The following is a 25,508-nucleotide window of genomic DNA, read 5'->3' on the forward strand; positions in this document are numbered from 1 at the left end:
ACAGGGCAGAAGATTGTGAGATTTAATGCGAAAATAGATCATATTTGCTTGCTCAGGATGGACTTTTCTTGAAAAATATAGAATAGCACTCTGTGGTGGAAGTCTGCATTTTCTTTGCTTTTGTGGGTGATTGTTGTGTGTTTAGTGTTCATTAAACATGAAATTTCTGTGAATTTGTTATATTGTTTTATCTTTCCAAGCTTATCTTGGTTGGGTGGGGGGTGGGAGAAAAGCACTAAAGCACATTAGATGAATTATTAATGGAAACGATCTGAAAGATGTGCGATTTATTTCACCCAGGAGAAACCACCCTATTTTATTACATTTCATTTCATTTCATGTGTTTTTTTCTTAGAGGGATATAATAGTATCTTAACTTTTTATCTTTATGTCAACCTGAAGTCTTAGACTACAAATTACTAGTGAGAATTAACAATTAGGCATTAATTTGAATGAAAGATTTTTTTTTTTTTTTTTTTTTGCTTAAAAATGGACACAAGTGATATGAAAACATGACTTGGGTACATTTTGTACCGTTTTAAAAATGGAAGCATTTTCTGAAAAGAATGTTTCTGAGGATGGAGAGGATATATTCAGTATGTGAAATAAAGTGTTACTGCATGAAACACAGGAATCAGTGCTGGTTTGAACTGTTACAAGGTCTTCAGTAGAGCTGGGAATCTTCTAGGAAACTGAGTGAGAGCAGCATCGATATGTGAAGAAATAGATGAAAAGTAAGGGAGTAATCCAGAGTTAGGTTTGAAATTCTGGCTACCAGCTCAGAAATGATGCAGTTAATGACCCCAAGCAGTCACTCAAAAAAGCCCATATGTTACTTTCCCCTGCCTCTAGGTATGAAGATAAAATGAAAGGACGTTGTGGCATTTCTGTCAAAAGCAGTGCTGAAGGATGCAAACACATATGGGAAGCAAGTCTTTGATAATTTCTGAGAAATTGAATTAAATTGAATTAAAATTGACGAGAAATGAAAATAAAAAAGAAGATATATTCTTGTGAGTAGGTGTTTGGGAATGTCTGATGCAGATAATCAGTGCACCATTTAGGTTCATTGATGAAGCAGCAACACCTTTCAGTCAGTTGTGGGACATGTATGTGTAGTGGTTTTCCAGCTGTTTGAGGATAATAGTTTAATGGTCCAGCTGAGGCTGACTCTGCAACAGCTGGATGTAAGAAAATTGGAGCCAAGACAGTTTGAGGAGCCATAGGGAAAGGTTGCCTGATTTTACTACCAACTCTATGCTTCCACAGGAAACTGTGTCTCAGTTGCTTGCACTGAGTTTCCTCCTATAATTTTCCACTGTTTCAAAGTCCTTCAATTTTTCTCTTCTTTATTCTGGAAGATATACCTGTTCAGTCATCACCCAAGTAGAGGCCTTAATACTTGCTGGGTTGTTTTTTTTGTTGTTGCTTATTTAGTTTTTTTTTTTTCTCATTTATTTTTAGTGAGATTTTCATGCTGAGCAATGGGGGTGGGATTCATCTACATTATACATCTACAATCCAGATACCTGCAGCTGCCCACACTGACTATACATGGGCTGTCTGTGAAGGTAGCCCAGAGAAACCAGCCCAAAGCCCACATCATAGGAGTGTACCTTTACACAGATGAATCCACTGTTTTGTCTTTCTATTTGAGGAATGAATGTGGTTGCATTGTCACCTGTGGGATTTCATTGTAGTGTTTTTCCCTACTGATTTGTGTGAAAGGGGAACCATACTTATAAACTGGGGAAAATGGCAACAAACTGTGGTAGAACTATTGAATTTTCAGAGCTTCATTTCTTTGTACTTACGGTGCAAATATGCACGTTTGTTTGATTTTCTATTTCACTTGAATGGGTAAGCTAGGGAGAAATTTTCTGTGGTTCAGAGAGAACATCCACTCTTACAGTTCATAGACTAAGGGGGGAGGCAATAAGAGGAAATGTCTTTAATGTATACTGTGGCTTTCGCACATTCAGCTCCCAGCTTCATTCTACCTGTATATGATTCCTGAAGGATGGCACCACAGCTAGTAGGACTGTAACCACTTTATGTGAAAAAATCCTCCACCTCTCTGGATCTGTCTCTCTGCAGCACGTTGTCTTCGTAGTACATGTATGACAGCAGCAGCACAGTCAGTCTTGTCTGGCACATGCAATGGGCCTGACTGCTGTAAAACTGGTGCAAGAAGATGGAGTGAAGTTGAGTGAAGATGATTTCTCCAGAGTGTTCTCCATATATATATATATATATATATTTAACAAGGAGAAATAAATTCTTTTGTTCAAATGGATTTCCAAACCTTTTCTTGTCAGATGGCCTTCGCGGTCCTCAGTCTGCCCTTATTAAAATGTACTGAACTGTCAGATCAGACCAATATATTCTTAACGACAAAGAAAAATCATATGACCAAGAAAACTCATCTTGTGAAATACTGTGAGAAAACAATTTCTCCTTGATAAAAATTGACATTGTAAAAGAAAACAACCAAATTTAAGAAATGTGGATGGTTTAAGAAAGAGAATGTTAACAGAAAGAGTTAATCTAGGAAAGGAAGTAACATTTCTCTTCCTATCACTTAAGATTTCATTTGGTTTAAAAATGACTCTAGAAAGCTGTAATCCTGGCCCCACTGAAAGCAAATAAGATTGATTTCAAAACTGGAATCTCGTTGGTCCAGGCTGGAAGAGAATCATAACAATTTTTTTAATAGCAATTTGTGAACTATTCATCTTCTTTAGCTTACTTCTCTGCTACTATTTTGTGCTATTGTGGTCTTGACCTCTTAAATCTACATTTGGAGAAATCATTGTTCTGGTTACAGTACCTCATGGCTCTGATATAACTCCTTCCCAGTCACTGAGTCATCTTCTGGTTTTAGATTTTACTTCTTTTTAGCTTATTGTTATGACTAAATCCTACTGACTTCCCACGGCTCTTGTCACACTTTGAAGTGAGAAATAATGCATTCTTTTATAAAAGGTATCATGCCTTTTTCTTTTCACTCAAAACACAGGCAGAAAACATCTAGAAAGGGTTAAGAAAGAAATGTAAAATGTGCTAGGGATAGGCTAAATGGGAAGGAGCTCCCACTGCAACCTCTTTCCCTGGTGTACCAGCGCTGCCTGAGACTGTATCAGCTGTGTTATTGACAGAAGAATCTGTTTCCAGAGGGCTGACTTTTCAGATAGTTTCAGCAATGCAACACTAACGGTAAGCAATTTCATTTGCTTCTTCTACTGCAGAATTATTTTAAATCTCTTTCCATGTCAGTGGGAGGTCCTGGTAAGACTGTTTATTCTGCAGTATGTAATCTTGTCGGTTAAATCCATGATAAATAAACATTTTGCACCCTTATCAGTAATTTGTATGCAGAAGAATTCAGTATATCAACCTGCCACAGGCTACTGCTAAGTTGTTTTTCATTTATTTATTTTTTTGCACCATTACTTTATATTGTAGACTATGTTAATTGAAATGCATTACCTCCACTTTTAATGCTTATGCTTTCTGTCCACTACATACATTTTGGAATGAGTTCTTTTTCCAGGATCCTTGCTCCTTTTCTCTATTTTTATGCTCTTTCTCATACACCCTTGAACTCACAGTTTATCTTTCGTTATTAGTGAGAACTGGATTCAGGAGCATCTTAATACAGTGAATCTTGATCTGTTAGCTAGACAAAATATGCTTCTGGAGAACAGCAGGAAGCTTTCTGTGTGATGATATGTCTATGTATTGCCTAAACAGTAATCCTTGGTTCTGACCCTGTGCATCCTATATGAGCTATGAAATATGAAGCACTGCCTTTAGACAGCCAAGCATTCTGAAAGTGATACTTGAAGCTTATAATCTTGGTTGAGAAAGAGTGAAATTCTCAGGCAACTCGGTTATTTTTAGCTGTAATCTCTACTATGCTGAAGGTTTGATTTAAATGGACTGTAGTTTTGATGTGGATGAGGCATGGGTTGGTCATATTCCCAAATTAGCGTATGTCTTAATTATATTCCTGAATTGTACCACCAGCAGGGCTGTGCTGGAACTGAAACACTGTGATATACAGTCCACAAACGTCGATAGAAATGTCTATATTTACTTCAATGGGCTATGGAGAAGATCCTGTTACAGATGGTTTGATCTCATTTATGCTATAGACTTGAAGCAGATTTTGTACTTTGTACATGTTTCTTTTGGATGATGGAACTGGGAAATTTCCTGGAGAAAAGATCTTCCTTCCTTCAAGCAATCAAAGGAGCATAAAAAATTGGGAAGAAGTTTTGTATTTGTGAAATAGTATTCAGAATCCTGGATCAATAACCAACTATGAATCCCAGTTTATTGTCCATTTCTTTCTGTTGGAATTATCAGTGGTTTTCTCCTTCATTAGTACTAACATTTTGCATTAAACTTTTACTGAAAGTTTTATTCTTCTAGTTAATAGGTGTCTTGTAACTTTTCCGTATCTTTGTATTTATAAATGCATTTGGCTCAGTTTGCATTTCTTCCTTCCTTATCTGTGGTCATCAAGTAAATATAATAGTCCCTTGCTACAAAAAATTCTCCTATAATCTGCAAGGTGTGATATGTTTGAGTCAGAAGCACAAAACAAACTGTAATTTTCACCCTAAGACAATATGATGATTAAAAAAGAGAGTGTGTGGATCAGTTCTCAATCATGTTTTACTTTGGGGGGTGGTGGTCTGTGTTGCTATAGCATAATAAGAAATTATTTTTTATTTGTTTCTTTTGAATATTTGAAAACCAGTTAACTTTGCAGCCGGCATGTATTTGACAGTGTAAATTTATGCCTTTCTGCTTCATTAAGAATGCACCTTTAAAAATGTAAGATTAAAGCAATGAAAAATCAGACTGAGGCCTACTAAATTAGTTGAATATCCCACTGTTCTAGCTTCTGCTTGAGGACTCTTATTTCAGTGTGTTTCCCAAGCATAGTTCTTAACCAACAACAATGAGAGTAAAATAACTAAAAAAAACCAAACCAAAATGAAGCAAATGCTCCAGAGCCAATTGCTTTTAAGTGTTGCTTTTTGGGAGCTGACCAGGATGGACGAGGACAGGGCTGTGATGTTCTTCCAAACTTGGAGCTGTGCTGCTGCTGTGATTAAAGGCATGGAGGCAAACAGGCATACTCAGGGAAGTTATCATCTCAGATTTTGGAGTTATTTTAAATGGCATTAAAAGCTATGATGCCATTGTCAGCATGGCCTCTGTACCTCAGAGGTAATGTACAATTACTCAGTGAATAAACTGTTCAGTACCACTGGGTTGCATCAGTAATGCTGTACTTATTCACAAGATACATTATTCTCATCCTATGAGTTCAAGCGGATCTCAGAAAATTACTTTTTGGAAGGCTATCCTTGTGTCTTGCTCTTTTAAGCAAAAATCAAAGCTAGTGTGTATGAAGTCTGATATGCTCCATTTTTCTTGTTTTGCATACTTGAAGTATTCAATTTAGGGTCAGTATTTAAGGCATGCTATTTTTCTAGGCTTTCTGACTACATGCTGTATTTCTCTACAGGTGAGCAGTATATACACAAAATATTTCTATAGTAGGATACTGGAGTCTGATTACTGATGAGGATACTGACTCTATTTAGATCCCCTACAGTGGATAAAAATAGAGTGGCACAGAGGGTTTGGAACCAATCCAGCCTTTTAAAGGATTTTTTTATAAATTGGGTCAATTCCAGTTAGAGAAGCTTCTGAGGTCTCACATCCTTTTGAAACTGCTGATTTTCTCCTATTTTCATTTGCAAAAATATTTTCAAATCCATGATACCCCACTGAGCCGCAAATACTAAGCTGTGAGGAGGAAAACACGTTTTTGCTGAAGTGTTTTGTAGCTGCTGGAGTTTCTGACTGGCTTTGTCAGCTGTTATCAGTGAAATATTACTAGCTCTGAGTGTTGGTTGTAGCAGTCTTAGTGATGCTGTAGACCAATTGTGAGCCTTTCTGACTGTCATTTGTTCTGTACAGAGTAGGAGTAGATGGCACAGCTATTAAAATATTAGAGGTCTACTAGCCTTCATATGAGCATGCAAGTATTGCCTGTGAAGTTGAGCAAATTGTTTGGAAGTGTCAGTTTAATACGATAAACAATTAGATGATTGTGTGTGAGCAACTTTCTTGTACTCCCATGACCAAGAAGACTTTGAATAGATGTTTCTTGTGAGTTCACTTGGTAGCTTATTCCGGGCCTCATTTTTGTTTAATGTTTTCACATCAGGTGCTGAAAGTGCAGGCTGACATTTGGCAATTTATATCTCAGGGTGCTGTGGGAGTTTCATCCTTGTTGCTAAACTAGAAAACATTGTTATATTGCAGCGTGTGAATTAGGATGATGTAATTTCAATTGGAGTCTTTGTGGGCTGTGTGTGATGACTGCAGTCTGCATTTAGAGATGCTGAACTAGGTCTAGGAAGTGTAGGCCAGTAAAATATGAGATGTAATGGGGCAGAATTCATGTGGAGCTAATGTGTGGTTTGTGCAGTACACAGAGTCTGTAGAAATTATTTTAACTATATTTGTATCTTTGTATCATATTTGTTCTTGTATCCCTGAACTTGAGACTGTTTTCACACCAAGCCAGTGCCACCAACCTGAAGCAAAGGAGGGAGAATTTGATGTGTGAGGGGGAAACCTCTGAAGGTATCTTTTTTTTTTTTCTTTTTCTCTTCCCCAAGGTAAATATCTCCCCAAGGGCTATTTATAATATTAGGAATCATTGCAAATGTATCAGCTTCATTAAAGTCTTAGTGCTTTTTCTGTTATACTAAGACAACTATGCTGATATATGTAAAGCGTTAAAATGTGTGGTCTTGTAGATCCCTGAGATCTCTAGCACTTGCTAGAGAAATAAATCATTTGAGATGTGAATGATAGAAAAAGGAAGGAATAGTTTAATTTCAGCAGTGATTAGCGTGTGGGGTACAGAGTTTTAAACACCTGTGATACATGTTGGTGTATGTTGACATGCAGTAGTGAAAAGCATGGATGGCACACTGCAAAATCAAAACCAGAGATGTTCCCGCAGGTGCCACAACTCAATTCTTCTCCTAATTCTCTCTTCTTTACCCGTTTCCCTATCAAAGCCACACTGTTAATGTCAGACTTCAATGTTACTGTTGCTCGTAATCATTATTGCATGTTATCATCTCTCTTAGCCTCATTAGCAGCCATGGCTGTCTCACCATGAGGAGCGTTGGGCTTTAGCATGTGGCAGTCAGACAATCAGGACATGAGGCTTCCTGTGCTCATTGTCCCCAAGACAAATCCCACAAGGGTCCTTCAGCTGTTCTGACGGGACCACTTCACTTGAGGTGATGGGCGATGAGAGCTGGGCAACTCAGCTGCTGCTCACAGAGGGGAAGTGGCCAGTGCACTGGAACATAGGGTGTGTTTCTAGGCTGAAAATGCCTAGGTCATGCCAACGCTCTTTTAAATGAAGGCAAAATGGTTGTGTTGGTGTTGCTGAGGTGGGTGGCTACAATAAATAGAGATGACTTTCCATTCAGCAATGTTTGGTAGAACTTACTGTGATCAGGGCCAGGAATACTTTCAGGACTGGAGTTGGTGAAAGGCTGTCCTGCTGACAGATTTACGGTGTTACCAACACTGAATTAGTCAACACTAGTAGAAGACCTATGCATTGTCTATGCTTTTAGCTGACCAAGTAGAACATTAAAGCTGATACTTTTTTAGCAGTGAGTGATGCAAATATATTTTTTCTGAAGTTAATATTTTATTGTATAAACACATAGTTGTGCTTTGCTTTGTTTGGGCTATTTTGCCAATATTTTTTTTTGCCATTATGAATGCTAAATGATATTTGTTAAAGTTCCACATGTTTTATTTATGTTATTGTTTTGTAAATCATACGTGTTCTTTTCACTTGCCTTGTCAGTTAATGTGTTTCCTATGTTTTACTGAACAAGAAAAAGGTTCAAGCAGTGTCATTTTTATTGTAGTCTTCTAACTCTATCTTGCTTTCTTTTATGTTCCTCTTTTTCCATATTGAGAACATAAATGTGAAACTCTGTACTTCTCATTTTGCTAACTGTCTGAAATACGTTATCACATTAAAAAGGACTTTTGAAGGGTGAGAATGAGCTAACTGATAGACACATTGTCTGCTCTGCTATGAAAGACACTTTGGAGGTCATTTTTTAAAGAGAAAATCAATCTTCAGCTTTGAAATGGATTTAAATTTGGCCAAGGTTCCTTTTGGAAAGTGAATGAACGAGAGAGCAAAAAGAAGCAGTATTGCTTCAAGACAACGCTGAAAATTAAAAAATTGCTTCCATGCCCATTTCTGATCTATAAGTTGTGAGTATGAAGTGATTAATTCCTGTGAAACACATTGTGACGCTGCCACTGTCTTAACAGCTTCTAATAAATTTCCCATTTTCCAAATCAGGGACATATACTTACCATTTCATTGGCCTTTCGTGATAATAAACAATGCAAAAACCCAACCCAAAGCTGTGAACTGCAAAGTCACGAAAGACCAAAAGAAAATCTCCCCTGAACTGAGATTGTGAAGTTCCCGAGGCTCTGCGCCGTGTGTGGGGCTGAGCTGGAGCTGACGCTGAGGGGCTGTCCACACTCCAGCCGCTTAACGTCACGCACTTTTTATATTTTCCGGCAAAAGATACAGGTTCACAACTGTGGTACAGACTCTGTTTTGCATTGTGTTATGAAGGTGGACTGGAAGGGTCAGGGTAGTTTATGCTTTCAGTATTAGTAAATAACCATTGTAAAATTATGTTTATTATATAGGCTGTGTTGCAGAAGGCTGAGACTAGTTCCAGGGCCTTTACTGATTGAGGTCTTGAATAGGAAATGGTAGTTTTTAAGGTTAAACTCACACCAAAATAACTGGAACTTACAGATAAGAGGTAGAGTGATGCCAACATAGACTTGGTTTAGTGGTTTTGGTAGTTCAGAGAAATTTTGGAGGTTTTAGAGATGTTGGCCATTTGGCTGAACTAGTTCAGAGAATTGTTTCACAGAACTGCATGATTCCAAAAAGTTCTAAGTTGTGTCAATCATGTTGTTTGTATTCTTGTGTAGCTTGCAGCTGTCTGTTTAGTAAATCAAACAGCTGAGAACTCTATACCTGTATCTGAAAGAACTGCTGAATAGACATCTCGTCTCATTTGATGGTGAGAATATTGACTGTTGAAATTAATAGATTTCCTTTCACTTCAAAATATTTTGAACCAAGCCCTAATGTCTATGCATTTTTAAGCCAGTTGACAAAAACAAGCTTATCACTTCGACACGTTGAGCTTGCATCTAGAATTTCTCTGTAGGAGTGAGAACTTGCCACCAAAGTGTTCTTTTAGCATTTTACAATAAAACTGCTTGGCTATACTTGGTTGTAGCAGGAACACTTCAAAATTCATTTTGTCAAGACACGTTAAAAAAATTATAAAAGGGTGTGGTGCTTTTAATTCTGCAGTGTAATTGCTGCAAACTGTTATTACCTTGCTATTTGAGAGTGATAGCAAAGAAGGCATTTTTCTCTAATTTCTATTAATGTCATAATCTCATTTTGAATCTGTGTTTCATAGCTTCATTCCAGATCCACAATAGATTATAGTTTAGGTATAACTGGGCTAGATCTCACATACCATCTTTGAATTTTTCACTACTGTGGTGTATACAGCCTTTAACACCCTAATGTCTAAGGGAGCAAAAACTTTATTATTTAGATCAGACTGAAAAAAAAAAACAAACACCCAAACCGGAAATCAGGTGTTTGCTGGATCAGTGCTCTGAAGGCTATTTTCAGTTCTTTGTTTTTCATGTTTCTGTGAAATTTTTTGTTATTTTCCAGCTAACTGGGGAGTGGGGATTGCAGCGCTGCAATGTTGTCCTTCCCTCCCTATGGTCATCTGCCAAGTTCTGTAACTATATCTTCAGTGTGTCTCTATTTCACAGTGAAAGCTCCTTCTGTCGGAGCTCTGTGGATTTCTTACCGGCTTGCGGTGCCTTTCCCAGACACTTTTGACAGCACTGAGTAAATTGCACTAATGGGCTCAGAGGAAAGCAGTCTGCTAGTTTTAAAATCTATTCTGAAATATTCCACTGTTGGTGAATGGTGACTTATCTGTACACAAAGAATGCAGGAAATTAAAACAAAACTGACAAGCCAGTTTTTGTAGCATTTCACATAGGTAAATAGGAAGGCACTTAAGAAATGTTAGTTGTCTTTGAGGAGTCTTGAACTATGTGCCATGGCCTAAATCTGACACATGCATGGCCCATGGAGCTTTTCAAGCTGGACACGAGCACTGTCACAATAGCTAGAACGAAGGAAGAGGTTCACATTAAAAACAGTGCATTCAGTGATACGGTGTTGTCTCTGCTTTGCAACATGGAGTATCTGGTTAGTAAATTATCATTCTTAATGCTTTAATCTATTAGATCAAATCTATTTTAAATGTACACATGCGATCTAGTTTCTTTGTGTCAGGGTACGCAGTAGTGGTTTCATGCAAGGGCGAAAACTCATGGACTCCACACGATTCAATATGAATTCAAGCGAAGCCATTTATTACAGAGACAAGCCTCCTTAAATATCCAGTTATTTCTTGATCGTGCATCCACGTTCCAAACACGCATTTGCTGATCGGATATTGTTCATGTTCAGGTCTTGTTATTATAGAAATACCTCACTCTCATAACAGGTGTTTTTCAGCCTTCGTGCCGGCCTCGAAGTTGCTTTGTCTAGTTCAGAAATAAATCTCTATCTAACAGAAACCCATCCACAGAACAACCTTAAGAAAATTCCTTAAATCTCTCACAGTTTCATAGTTACTGGTATGATCCAGGTTTCCTGGAAGAATCTCGTTGACTTGAGTGTTCTTTGAAATAAAATAAAGCAGTGCAACTTGAGAATGAGTTCGAATTTGACTCCCCCTTCTCTATTTTGATCTGATTAATTCAACCTTTTTCTGGGATGCTTACTCCTTGGTGAAAAAAGGGCTCTGATGGCATGCAGCTCCTATTTAGAGATTAGAAGTAACCTTTTTAGCTCCACACTACATCAGCACGTAAAGTGAAGGCTCATGAAAGACAGGGGTCACTTGAGAACAGCATGGAGCAAATAACTCATTTCCTAAGACAGGGATTTTTTTCAAAAAAGTTTCTGTATAATCAAGGGCAGACAAATATTTTTCAGGAAATTTACTGACTTCTTATAATACACTTAATTTGTGTAACAGCAAAAAATACTCTTAATTTTTTTTATTTTCTGCAGCATATTACAACTTGTTATCAAGGAAACATGGATTATTCTGTTAACTATGAAACCACTTCTTCCCACTGTTCCCTGCCTGTCACGCAGTCACCCTCATACCTTGCTCAGACAGTTCCCTCAGATGGACTCAAGCATCTGCCAGGGTCCCTGTCTGTGTGCAATGCTTCTCTTTCCAGCAAGAGTACCTGACCTCCGCTGTCCCTGCAGGCAAAAAAGCTCTTTCTTTTGTCTCTTTCTAGGACAAGATTGTGTGCAGTGTATCTCTCCTGCTGACTCTCACACCTCTTCCAGGCAACGGTAAAGATAACATCTCATCTTTCCTCCCCCCCCAGAACACTTTGAATAAAGGTGCTTGTTTGTATAAGAATGATGAAGATGCATTAATTTCTTCTTCACAAGTCTTTATTTATAAGTTAACCGTTTTTGTTCAGCCACCCTTGAATCAGTATGGGTGAGCAACAAACCTTCACAAATTTGTGTGTATCACAATTTCAGGAGGGAAGTGATGTATACAGCAGGAACTGTGATGCTTTTCTGTCAGAGTGTGAATTCAGAGATGTCCAATAGCTGACTTGCCAAGGTTTAGCAAGCTCTGTCAGTCCCAGTTTGGAAACAGAATACTTTCTTCCACATTATTAAAAGCAATTTCTTCGAAACTGTAGGTCACTAGAGAGAGACACCTCTACATTGTTGTAGCTGAACACAGGTTATACACTATGCTCATTTTATAAACAAAACCTTGTCACCGTTACAGGAACCAACTTGGAATTTGATGTATTCATAACCTGAGAATGCTGTTGTGTGATTCATAACCTGTCATTACTGTTGTGTGATCCGGTGGGCTGTGCAATAAGCTTTGCCCTGTAACTGGCAATTCCGCCAGGACAGCAGAGGCTGTCGGCAGAGTGGTCTGTGCCGCAGGTCTTTGTCCTTTGTCAAACCTGAGGCAGCTCTGCTGGGCAATCACAGAACAAGAGATGTGAGCTAGAAAATGGTGCCTGGGGAGGACTTGGGCCAGAGAATGAAGTAACTCTGGGATGATTTCTGCTGTATAGAAGTCAAAAAGACAAAGGATGTGTGAGAGCTCCTGGCTGCCAGGGCCTGTGGCATTGCAGGGTTGTGCTGGGTGCTCTGTTAGTGTGTGTCCCTCTCATCCCAGCTCCCTCCCTCCAGCAACAGCCCTTCAGTTACTGCTCCTGGAGATGTGTTCCAGGCTCTCAAATGACTCATTCCTTCAGTTAGAGGACTGCTTGTATAAAGTGTAGTCTGAGGAACAGTTCTATTTTACTTGGGAGGATTTCAGCTTCCTCAGTAGCCTGGTCTTAGATTTTCTTGCTGCAGAATTGCAACTTCTCATGGCATTGCACTGGGAACACACAAAGCATGGAGATCTAAGCAGGAGCAAGTCTACCGCTCCCATGGCTTAGCCTACAACTTGCAGGCAGTGCTCTGGGTAATGCGTTCCCCTGGGTGAGATGCTGCACCTCTTATCTGTCACTTGACATGGTGGGAAGAAAAGCTGAGAGTATCCAGTTCATTGGACCTGTACTTGCCCACTGGAGAGGAGATGGTTCCAGTGGGAACAAAGGAAAAGACTGCATCCTGTGTAAAACACTTTGGAAAACTAATTTAGAACTGCTGGTGTTTTGGTATTCAGTGAAATGCCTGGTTGGAGATGGGTGACTTAAGAGAAGTGAAGCAATTGTAAACATTTTTGAATTACTGTGTACAAGCTTAAGGCAGAATACCTTTTATCTTTATTGGTGCCTGTGAAAAATCAAAGTCCTGGGGTAAATCTGAGTACAGAGTAAAATAGCAATCCCTTTTGTCTTTGAAGAATTTGTCAAATCAGGATTTGACAAATAGACTATGTGTGTCTTTGTAACAAGGTTTGACATTAGAGGAGTGCATGCTTCAGCTGTGGTGATAAAAGTGCGTCATCCGTAATCTTGTCCAGAAAAGAGTTACCTCAGTGATCAGTTTGCAAGATTTATGTTAGTGTCAGTCCAACTACTTTGTTTTCCATATGACCAAACTACTAATTGTCCATAGGCTACTCTAAAGGTGACCATAAATCTTTACCATCAAGTCATGTATGTGTGCTAAAAAGTTGACTGGTTGAAAGTCACAGACATTGAGTGTTGGTGCTTTCTGTTTAAAGCCTAAAGAGTATTCTTCTCAAGGGAGTAGAATAGTTTCTATATAAAGAAAAACAGTAATTCAACAATGTGGTACAGTTTGGAGCTTTATGGTCCACTTTCAGAATACAATGTGTAACTTTGGGCAGATATTCTTCTGTGATTATAAGCTGAATGAAAGCTCTGTGAGCTGCTAGGTTTTTCCTACCGTATCATAGCTTGTAAATCTTGCTATATTAGTAAGGGCTGGTGTTTCTCATAGGGAAATATTAGTTGTCTTGACATTCTTCCAAATTTGTTAAAAGGTCTTAGCCAATATGGTGACAGAACAACTAGCAGACAGTTGTGTGTGTGCATACAAGTCCTTAACTGGCTAACAGATGAACTTCAGTATTAATCCCAGGAACTGACCGTGTCTTGTTCTCTGGTGGTATTCTTAGCTTGAGACACAGATAACGTGCAATATTCAGTGAGTTATTTTGCCCAGCTCTGCTTTTCCTTCTCAGTGGTTTTGAGTGCTTTGTTTTCCCATCTCTGTGTGTAATTTTAGGACACCAGCAGGCAAGAGGACTTTCAGGGTACCTTCTCAGAACATTCAAAACATTAAAACTTTAAAATGACCTCCCAGTTTTAGTTCAGTTTGAGGGGATTTTCTTAGTAAGTTCTGGTTCAGCAAAGTAGATTGCAAGTAGGTATGGCTGAGGGTTACTATGCTGTCAAACATTCATCTGTACATAAAACATCTGTTCTTACTTTCTGCATAAATATAGTGTCATGTTCTAGTGTTAATTTGTGACACTCCGCTACATAAACACGATGGAGATTTGGTTGCCTTATTACAAAGCAGAATTTTGCCCCTAGCATGCTGACCACAGCCGTAAAAGAACCACAATCTGCTCTTTTTATTCTTTTGTGTTAATGGATTGTTAAGGGTAAATTTCTGTCTTGAAAGGAAATAAGATCTTGCAGCTCAAGGTATCTACTTGTCTATGTTTTTACCAAGAGGATGACTTGTCCAAAATATAAATATATCTCTGTCTCGCTGACATGCGTATACACACGCATGTACAAATGAAAAATGAGGATTTGTAAGTAATGTTTTGGTAATTCTACTAATGCAAATCTTGTCTAATCTTATGACTAAGTATGTTTCACATCATAAGTCATGGCTGCACTTTACTGTAATTTTCTGGTATTTATAGCAGAAGAAATTACTTGTGCTCTGTATAAAGTTATTTTAAATAAGTTTTGCAATCACCCCAAGTGGCAACATAAACTAATCTAAAGCTAGCGTAAGGAGCTTTTGCCACACATATAATTGCAGAAAAGAAATGAAAGAATTTAAAACTCAGTGGCTTGTATATGTTTCAAAAACCTTGTAAATCTGCTTGAGGCAGCCTGCCAAAGACATTTGTTTTCTTGCAGAATTTGCCTGAAGTCATGCAGCAGCGTGTTTAGCAGTGTTTTATTCCCGAGGCTTTTTCCCTAATATTTTAACCCATTGTTTTTATGTGCTTAAGTTGGACTTACAAAACTTCTTAATATGTGAGATTTTCATATGCGGTAATGTATCCATTGAGGAAAACAAAAAAAAAAAAATTTTATTAGTGTAGACATGAAAAATAGCATTTTATGCAATAATTACTCATTTTAGAAACTGACAATTTAGAAACTTGTCACTGAAAGAATTTTTTAAGTTGTGTCTGTTGTGTCATGGAGTGATCATGAAGCTACAGCCATGTGTTACTAAGAAGTTACTCAACATTTTAAAAATGTTGAAAAATGAAAAACTGGAAAAGATTAAGGTGATTTCAGTGATTTGCCTATTAGTACCTGAAAACACATAATACAGTGTGTCTGATTTTAAATTTTTAATTATAGTTTAAAAATACTGTAAATTCAGTGAGCTTTGTAGAGAGACAAGTTTGCAATATTGATTGACTTCAGTGTTACCTATTTTCATGTCCAGAATCTCCCATACACAAAAGAAAGTGAAGAGGTGAGTTAATATAATCTCAGTTTGAAAATTAGTGCAGAATGTTTTTTGTCAGAAACAAACCAATTGAATTGTAATGAACAAAGTTCCATATTTACATTAACTTGATCAATCTTTAAAAATAAGCATTACTTTTGACTTGTTATTAAAAACATTTCCATATTTAGTTTTCTGCTGTTTATATTTGTCTAGATTTCTCTATAACAAAGCCTCTCATGTTTTTAACATAGTTATTTATCCATTCCAGAACTAATATTTGCTACAACCAGAGACTGAAATGCTATGACTGGAGCTTTAAATAATTTGCCTTTGACGGCTCCATCATTTTCTGAGGACTTGGAACGGATTTTCGGCTCAGCTTCTGCACTATCCTAGGTTATAATGCCATCCTTGCCTCATGAGGGAGGTATGCTAGTCTTGGATTTTTAATATAGCCTGTTGATTATTCAATATGCTTGTACCTCAAAGCTGTAATGAAGGAAATGTTTGTACTTTTAGTTCATTTTTGTGTGTTATTTGAGATATATTGATAGTTATAACATTATTTTTCAAAGATAACCATGGAACTGCTCCTCTGACTTTGAGTTCGGAACTACCCTATCAAAGCACAATTAAAAGAAAAGTCAGAAAGAAGAAGAATGGAGTCATCACTGCAAATGTTGCTGGCACAAAATATGAAATTGGTAGGAAGCTACATATTTTGTTTTCATCCTAATAGCTATTGACATGAATGAATCACTAACTAATGGGGTGAATTAATGGACTTTGTGTCAAACTGGCAGCGAGACATTTCCGAAAGATTTTCTTTTGTAAGAAACCTTTGTTCTTTTTTGTACCATTGAGTTGATAGCTTTGAACACTGTACATCTATCATGCCCCATTTGTTACTCAGGGAAGGGACTTGAAATAAAATAATTAATCAAGAAGGCTGTGGAAAAAACCCTCTAATTATGAATTGCTTCTGTATTTTGAAGTTTGCTTAAAGCCTTGAAAGATGAAGAGTGTGAATTTAATGTTAAATGCCCTAATTATTATAGAGGTTTCTTAATAAAATCAACTAGTGATTTGTATTTTGATGCTTGGGACTACTTCCAAAAAATCTTTTTCTCTTGAACCTTTGTTATGCCTGGCACATAATCCATCTTTTCTCCTTTATTTAAATATTAACGTAACTTAGGCATTTGCTTTTGTAACTACTGGACCTTGACTAAGGAGGCATTCTTGTCCCCTGTCTGCAGTGACAGTTGTGTCATCACTGTTTTAAAATTAACATATGTGTTAGCCAAGATTAAGTCTAAAAGCCGTGCAAGTGAACTTTTACTAGATAGTTGTGGAATGTCCTGAAGCTCTTTACTGTTCCCATCAGTGGTTGTGCTCTGATTCCAGCCTCAGTACAAGGTGCTATAACGTTGTAATGACAGGTTTGCAATAGACTGATGAATATATTGCAAGATAAATAATAGCTTGCATGCCAACGTTGTTCTCAGACAAAGGGTTGAATATTGGAAGTATTTAAAATCATAATAGATTTTTTTTTTTTTAATTTCGAAAATGAATCAGTTTTAGAGATTCAAAATATTCCTTAAGTCTGTGATTTCTCCATAGTACGCGTGGTAATACAAGAAATGGGATTTGTGAAAACACGTGATGAAGATGAAACAGCTAATCTTATATGGAGCGATTCTGCTGTGCAACATGAAAAGATTGCTGAACTACGGAACTATCAGGTAGAGTGGCAGTGAGGATTTCTGACATGTGTCAGTAAACTACTGCACTCTGAAATGTCCAGTAATGTCTCACTTTTGGTCAGTTTCTTTATGGAGAGAAGAATACTCCACAAAACACCACCAACCAGACTGCAATAAGGCTATACCACTGCATATTTTAAAATCCTGTTCTCATTTCCAGAGTTATTTGTTCATACCACTTGGAATCTGATGTTTAAATGTGTGGGGGTGTTCTTTCATGCTTTTGTCTGCCAGTTGGGTGTTGTGAATGATCAGAATTTGAAAGAAGATGCAAAACATCCTTTATAAGTTGCTCATAAGCTTTTAAGCAGTAAGCTAAGAAGCAGAGCTCTCTCCCCAGTTTCTGTGAATAAATAATGACTTTTTTTAAACTTTGTGGTGGCATTCTTTGTTCCTAGAAAGCTTTGTAAGAGTATGATAATATCTTTTCAAGTCTGAAAGGAAGTCAGTGGACATACTCAAATTGGTGGAGGAGAATACAACTTAGAGTATCTCTAGTATTACTAAGAATGCATAGTATAATGTAAGATATTACCTTGAATGATTTATATGTAACAATAATTATGTTTGTCTGAGCATGCAGTCAAACATTTTAAATGATTGTATTAGGTATGCCAGCAGAACTAAAACCTACCAACTAACTTTCTTTTTTTTTTCTCCTTCCTCAGAGAATCAACCATTTTCCAGGAATGGGAGAGATCTGCAGAAAGGATTTTCTGGCAAGAAACATGACTAAGTAATCTTCTTTTAATATTAAGTTTTTCAACCATGGCATTAAATGCAGTACAATACTGAATTATTGCTTATAAGGTTTGTTTATTTTAACTAAGAGGCTTTGAGTGGACCAAGAATAATTTCTGAAGTTCCTTAATAACTTTGGTCCTGATCTATAGCATCAGAGTGGGCTCCTGTATCTCTCCAGTTGAATTCAGCGGAAAACAATGTGGGTTCAGTTCTCTGTATAACCTTGCAAAATGTAGGACAGTGCCTTAAATTATTGTGTGAAACACTTAATACATAATACCCAGGCATATATCATGTAATGGTAGAATGGAAAAGATAACTAGTATTTGGATGGATTTGGATGGATGTTTAAAATAATTAATGACTATTTTTGTGTATATCAAATTTAGGAAACGTGAAGCATCTTATTGTTTATATAAGAAGTAAGTCAGAGAGGCTCATTTGTCTCAATTATAAATTCTCCTCACTCTAGTGGAATAACTGTGTTCTGAGGAATTATCCTAGCTAAGAATCTGTGAGTAAGACCTGTGAGAAAACAATACTAAGTAATAATTCAACAACCTGGTAATAAGGAAAAGCTTAGGGAGAAATGTGTGTGAATGTTTTGATTCTTCTAATCCAAATTAGTATAAGGAGCAATTATTAAGAGAGTTAATATTTTGATCCCCAATGTTACTTACATGGCATTTCCTGTCACCAGAACAGAACTTCTTTTCATACATTAATGTAGTTAATGTGATACCACCTCTCTCTCTGTCTTTTTCCTGTTCTGTATCTACAACACATTGCTTCTAGAAAGTATCCAAGTATTATGATGCAAATATTACATGCATTGCGATGGTGTCCACATGTGGGCCAGGACTCCCTTGTGTCAAAACATGTTATACAAGCACTTTTCACTGCCCCTTCCAAACTTAAAAGTAAAAACATGGAGGTAGCACACGGAGGCAAATAGCTGTTTGGAGAGGTCTTGAGAAGAGCGGAACAACATTGTGTAGGCAGTGCTGTCCCTCTATACTGCTACAGTTGTGTGCAAGAAGGGGCAGAAGGCTTGTCTTATCACACACACATTGTTTTCCAATGCTGTTTGGTTATACCTCTTTCAGCCTACTGAGTTCAAGGTTCGAAATACAGTTTGAAGGTACTCCGTGCAGAGATTGCACATAATAAGATAGGAATAATTGATATGATAACTCTGGGTCAAACATATCTGTGTTGTGATTTCATGAGGTATAACAGGGTTTTAATCAGTCTGTTTTTCACAGTACTAGCCTCACAATTCAGTGCTTAGTATTCGTAATTTATAAAAATCAAAATGCCTTGAGACTTCTTGTGAAATAGAAATCACAAGTCAGTTGCAGTCTGTGGTTGGGCAGGGTCTTGTTGGTAGAGGATTTTGTTCCATACAGCTGCTGTTCTGTCTTAAAATGTATTTGAACAGGGTAGTGCAGAAACACTAATTCTGTTCTTTTGCAATGTTTTCCATTCCTGATACTGACTCACACAGAATAGCTGTGGTTTTCATACTGTTGAGAGTTGCTGAAACAACTGTTGAGCATTGGTGGAGAGTAGATTATTTTTCTTTTACTTCTACCTTAGTTGTTATATTGAACTCATCCTTCCATTTTATGCAAACTGTTGGGAATGGAGCAAAAGAACAAAGCTACTGGGCTCTGAGAGGCAAATGCTGTTCAGGAATTCCTCTTACAGCCAGTATTCAGGCACTTTGCGCCACAGGGCAATGTGATGTTCATATGCAAAAGGGTGGAAGGGAGTGTTGTAATATGTAGTGTGTGTAATTTGAAAGAAGACAACCCCGCACAGAAAGTGTAGGGACACAGAGTGATGGAACAGGTAGAAGCAGAAATGGAACTGAAAATAAAAGGAGGCACGAGCATTGGTTTCACGGGGAATAATTGGAACACAGAAAATAAAAAACAGTAGAGGTGCCATTGTGGGGCCAACTAGGTCTCAATTTCTGTGAGGAGTCTCTTAGATGAGATCTCATGTGAAGGATAAGTGTGGTTGCAGAATGAATACAGTAAGTGGGGGATAAGGTGTCCAGAACAAATGGGAAGGGCAACAGACCCGTGTATGTGATGGGTTTTTTTGCACCTTTGTTGTTTACATTTAAAAGATTTATCAGCTGATCATCCATACCTGCCCACTAACCTCCTTTCATACGTGAAAAGTTAGAGGATCTTGAAACTGAGGTAGTGGAACCTGCGTTATTAGACTGACAGGTCATGTCTTCAGTAACCTACATTTTGTTCAACACCTTTGATTCTTTTGCACAGAAAGCACTCTGAGAAACAAGAGCATAGTCTGACCACATCCATGAGCTAAAATAGCACTCAGAAGAACAATAACTTTTTGTTTAATTCTTAGACCTTCTGGTAAGAACTGCAAAGGCTAAAGGATGCAGTAGTGGACTGCAGATGTGCTGGAAAATAGGGCTATTGTGGTGGAATGGGTCTTGATTCTACAAGCTACTTGGTGTCCCTAAGCCAATTCCGAATATGACCAAGGGAAGAACAGATCTGAATACTTTTGTTGAAAGTTGTAGTGAGCACCAGAAGTTGTTAACAATGGTTAAGTATTCTGCTTTGTGTTATTAAGTATTTGTAGTCTATGCAGTTATGCATAAGATAAAGATGTATAGAACTGATGTACTTAGAAAAAGGCATATAAAGCTGATGTACTTGCAGTCACAAAATAACATAAATATATCTAGAACACTGTGAAGCTATATTCATTGAGTAGAGAGAATGTGCATTGAAACCTGTAAGTTAAGTGACAAGTCTCTTATCATGTAACACTTCAGGGTGCATGTGATAAATAATTTGGAGAGAGATGGAAACTAACACAAGAATTGCTTTTTGCCTAAAAATAGGATAATTTCTGCCTAGATAAGCTATTCAGTTAGCAAGGTAATAACATTTGTAAATATATAGCAGATGGAGAATAGTTTAAAAATATGCACGAATCATGAATTATATCTATTTATGTTTTTAAAAACTTTTTAATGAATAATTGGTGTCTTTCATCAAAACGGATGTGTAAAATTAATACTTACAATGAAGCTGCAGAAGCACTGAACCTCATGCAGTACTTCAAGACTACTATAGCTGTTGTGGTTTCTGGAGAGCGTTTGTTAGGTAGTTGGCTAAACAATTTGGTGACAGTGAATCTATTATACCAGCAGGACTTGGCTGCAGTCCTCGCCTTACAGATGTGCTTGGCAGCTCTGTTTTTTCCATTAGTATTTGAGCCACTTAAAGAAAAAGTGTCCTGTGCTGCATTAGGAGCGTTATATAGGCTCATAGTAGATATGAAAAATTGAAATGATATTGTAAGTCTCTTTTACATTTAAGTTATCCTGATGTTGTTGATTTTCATTACAAAAGGAGAAGTATACCTAAATCTGTAATTAATTAAAAAGTATTAAATTCATACTAGTGCCATTTAAAAAAAAAATCAAATCTGGGGAGCTTCTTATGTCAGTTAGTTTCTTTTTAAACATCAAGTCACTTTCTGTTGGTCTGTGGATATCTGTATTTTAAATGTGTCCGCTCTATGTTACAGAGTAGTTTCGAGTTATCCTAACTAATTTCACTTGAAGTTATGTATGAAGTTTCAGGTATTCTTAAGTACATGAAACAAGGTATCTATACAAGTGTTTAACTCAGCAAAGACTATAATTTTATGCTGCTGAGAACTATGGTTTAGTAGTCTGCATAGTGCCACCATTGCTCCTATAATTCGGCCATTAACTGGTATTAAAGCTACTTTGTTGAAAGGTGACCCATATGTATCTAGCCCATAATGGCAGTCAGCTGTAGGTATATGCTTCCAGCTACACAGCTTTGTACGGTGCAAACTTCTGCTAACTGAATTCGCTACCATTTTTCCCTCTTCTGTTTGTCTTTTCTGCACTCAGACTGCAGAGCTATGAAATGAGAGATGCTCACTGCATCTCCCTGTTAAGGCAGGGAGATTGGGACCTCACTGCATCCTTTAACCAGATTCAGTTTTTCAGATTGTTCCTTATGATGTCTTAAGCTTACTTTAGGTTTACTACTATTTCCACCCCCTTGTCTTTCTTTGCATTTCTTTGGTTCCTTTTGACTAAATAAGGTGCTCGAAGACTCTTAATCACAACATGCTGATACCAAACACAAACCTGAGCTTGTGTGTTTTGCCCTATGTGGGAAGTGCATGAGCAGTTGCTTGACCTGTGTCAAAGTATATTTACTACAGTTCCTTACTTCTGAAATTCCTTCAAAAGACAAAGAAAACTCTTCTTAAATTGCTTCAATTTTAATTTTAAATTCAGTCCTTGTTATTAATATTTTTTGCCCTCATGAAGAAACTTGAAATAGGCCAGATCTTTGTTTTTTGTGTATGTTGATCCTCATATATCCCCAAATACATACCAATAAGAAAACTAAAATACTTGCCAAATATACCCACCTCTCCCAAGAGGAAAACGGGTGGGAAGGGAGTGGGAAAGGAGGAATCCAGGAGTCTATTAGGTAGGGGAAGATCTGTAATCACGTGGTCTATTGTAAGTTTAATATGTCTAAGAATAGGAATAGCATTAAATCATCTGAGTAACTGAACAAAAACTATAACAGGACTGAGATGAACACCAAGAAATGAGATGGATGCCAGTAACATTAGAAGCAAATACGGTATGATAATAAACAAAAACGCACAAGATTATCTGCTTTTGTTGTTCTTAAAGTATGCATATGAATATAGAATAGGGCTCTAACTGTTCTTAAACAACCACAGAAATTTGCTTTAATATTACAGCATTTTGCCAAAAAGGTTTCCTTGTCGAATTATTGCAAATGCTTTTTAATCCTAAGGACTGATACATCCAAGTAGTTAAAAGATATTGGCTCAATTACACTTTTTTGCAGAATGATCAAGAGTCAGCCTCAGGAGTATAGTTTTATTCCTCGAACATGGATCTTCCCTGCAGAATACACACAGTTTCAGAACTATGTAAAAGAATTGAAAAAGAAACGTAGACAGAAAACTTTCATAGTCAAACCAGCTAACGGTGCCATGGGACATGGGTAAGTTTCATGTTAACTTTGGTATTCTTACCTATTAAAGGTGAGATTCAGCACTATTTACAACATTATAGAAGCTGTGTATTAGTAAGAAGTTTGTGGTTCATATTTTATGATCAGTATAAGAAAGTTCGTATATTAGACAAGGGCTGTTTTGGTTTTAGATATTTAAATTTTAGCTTGTATTGCTTTTAATATCAATTTGAGTTTTACAGTATAGTAAAGCTTTTAGTTACTAAAAATATTACCTCGACATTGGACATTTTTAAGATTCAGCTGGACAGGGTGCTGGACCATCTTGTCTAGGCTGTGCTTTGGCCAAGAAAGGTTGGACCAGATGGTCCTTGTGGTCCTTTCCAACCTGGTATTCTATGTTTCTATGATAACCGTAAAAGTAAAGTCCCCAAACTTTTCTGTTTCCTTATTTTTTAGTCCTCTTGGTAAGGGCAAATACAAGCTGAGGGGAAAGGTAGCAGAATAATTCAGAGAAATACCTGGAAAGTTCTTCAATGTATTAGAGATATTCAGCACCAGAACACTGAAATGAATTATAAATAATAGATGGTAAGATTAAGGCAAAAAAGCTATGGCAGTTCAGGGTTTAATAATGATACAATGAAAAATGTTAGCTATTACAGTTATTTAAAAGTCTATGCAGTAAGGGACTACCAATGTATAGTCTGTATATAAACAGTTTTTCATTCTGATGTGGGGAAACTGGAATACAGAACTACTGAGCTTAATCTATGCCATCCTTAGTCGTAACAATCAGTGTCCTGCTCTGCAAACATCATCATGAAGTCAGGTTAGCACTGAAAGTTCTTTGCAACTTTTGCCTCAGGCAGAAGTTGTGACAATGAAAGAGTGGAAGCCTATTTTTAGAGCTACATGGGTAAGAATAATCACAGAAGCTGGAGACTTGTCGTTCTGCCAAACAATTTCCAAGTGTAGAGGGAACCCATTATTACAAACTGTTGAATCAAAGGAAGCAGAAAGTTATTTTGAAATGGCTCGTTGCCTTTTTTCATCCAGTGAAGCACCATAAAGGACAGGAAACCAAGAACCATGTAAACGAATGGCACTTTTTATCCACCCTACAAATCAAATGTGTAAGTCTCTTATTCCAGATAGACTTTGACCTGACTACCTGGCTGGGTGATCGTTAAAATCTGTTTTGAAGAATGATATCGAAGTTCCATGTTTTTAATATAACTTTTGTTTTTACCAGGATCTCTTTAATAAGAAATGGAGAAAAGTTACAAGCTCAGGATCACTTGATTGTTCAGGAATATCTTGACAAACCATTTCTTATGGAAGGCTACAAGTTTGATTTACGTGTGTATATTCTTGTGACCTCCTGTGATCCATTGAAAGTATTTTTATATCATGATGGACTGGTGAGAATGGGCACAGAAAAGTATCATCCCCCCAGTGACTCAAATTTGGTAAGTTGGAGTTTGTTCCAATTTATTGCTTATGCATGTAGACTTTTGCCTGTGTGGCATCTGGAGGATGTAAAAGAAAATAAGTTGTGACATGAGATGTAATTGGGTGCTCATCTGGCTGACCTTTGGCATTGTCATTGAAGAGAGAAAATTATAGATATTTAACTCATGCTTTTCTATCAAAATCACAAGTGTAGCTATATTATTGCATCTGTGTGAAAATTGTATATGTCTTTGCATGTTTGGATGCTAAAAAGTTTAAATATTTCTTATAAGAAAGCAAAACAGGTCAATTATAGACATTCAATCGAGAGAAGATGAAGTAGAGAAAATAATTTCAAGAACAGTTACAGTGCTTTTATATATTTATCTGAGACACAGTGGGAGGTGGGGGGGGTACAATAAGGTTTATCTCCTGCTTGATTTAGAGCTTCTGCTGAAGATCCTGCAATGTTTCAGCAGAAAACAGAGCGTCACAAAAGGCCAGAGCACGACAGTGGACACTGCACTCCCTGAATGCGAAGGGATCTGCGGCTGGGGCTGTGTCAGGTCCCTGCTTCAGCAGGGAAAGGAGAATGTTCTTCACAACTTCAGGATCATACAGTAGGGCTGCCTGTAAACTTGGAGAGAACTAAGAAATGGTCAGGGACAGGCTAAAGTTTTTGGACACTTTAAGCCTCCTTTTCACTGTATTGTACCTTCACTTGTTGAGAGCTGTCAGCCTTCTCCTCTGGCACAGACCGAAATGCAGATGTCTGTAAGACAGAAGTATTAATAGATTTGAAGCACTGGGAGACACCAGTAGGTCTGAGATTCTTAGACCTCACTCTGTACTCCATTGCTACTGTATCTTTCCTTTTCTATACCACGTATTTTAGAGCGGTTTCCATGTAATTATGCGACAACAGATGAGGAGCCTTTTTTCCTCCTTGTCACTTAAAATTGTGACTAGCTCATAGTGCTGCTTGGAAGAATGCAGGAGCCCAGTACAAATGGCATTTCTGGAAGAGTTCCAAAATTATATTTTGAATAGTTTACTTTAATATTTTTTAAATTGTTG

General features: G+C 37.4%; 1 protein-coding gene across 7 annotated transcripts in view; it reads left to right on the forward strand.

Moving 5' to 3' along the window:
- TTLL7 (tubulin tyrosine ligase like 7) overlaps nt 1-25,508 on the forward strand; it is a 65,551-nt gene that overhangs the window by 4,569 nt on the left and 35,474 nt on the right. For 3 of the 7 annotated variants that reach the window (XR_010651686.2, XM_065842488.2, XM_071810498.1), the window contains 7 exons: nt 11,533-11,590; nt 15,675-15,833; nt 15,982-16,110; nt 17,033-17,154; nt 17,844-17,911; nt 22,848-23,006; nt 24,232-24,448. Coding sequence is in view for 6 of the 7 variants with exons in the window: in XM_065842488.2 (XP_065698560.2) it covers nt 15,809-15,833; nt 15,982-16,110; nt 17,033-17,154; nt 17,844-17,911; nt 22,848-23,006; nt 24,232-24,448 (720 nt within the window). In the remaining variant the exon portion in view is untranslated. Of the gene's footprint in view, nt 1-6,595; nt 6,676-11,532; nt 11,591-15,674; nt 15,834-15,981; nt 16,111-17,032; nt 17,155-17,843; nt 17,912-17,938; nt 17,986-22,847; nt 23,007-24,231; nt 24,449-25,508 lie in introns of those variants that run through there. The other 4 variants (XM_071810499.1, XM_065842489.2, XM_071810500.1 and 1 more) reach the window with 4 other exon arrangements.

This window comes from Patagioenas fasciata, chromosome 6, assembly GCF_037038585.1.
Source record: "Patagioenas fasciata isolate bPatFas1 chromosome 6, bPatFas1.hap1, whole genome shotgun sequence".
In the NCBI taxonomy this organism is placed as follows: domain Eukaryota; kingdom Metazoa; phylum Chordata; class Aves; order Columbiformes; family Columbidae; genus Patagioenas; species Patagioenas fasciata.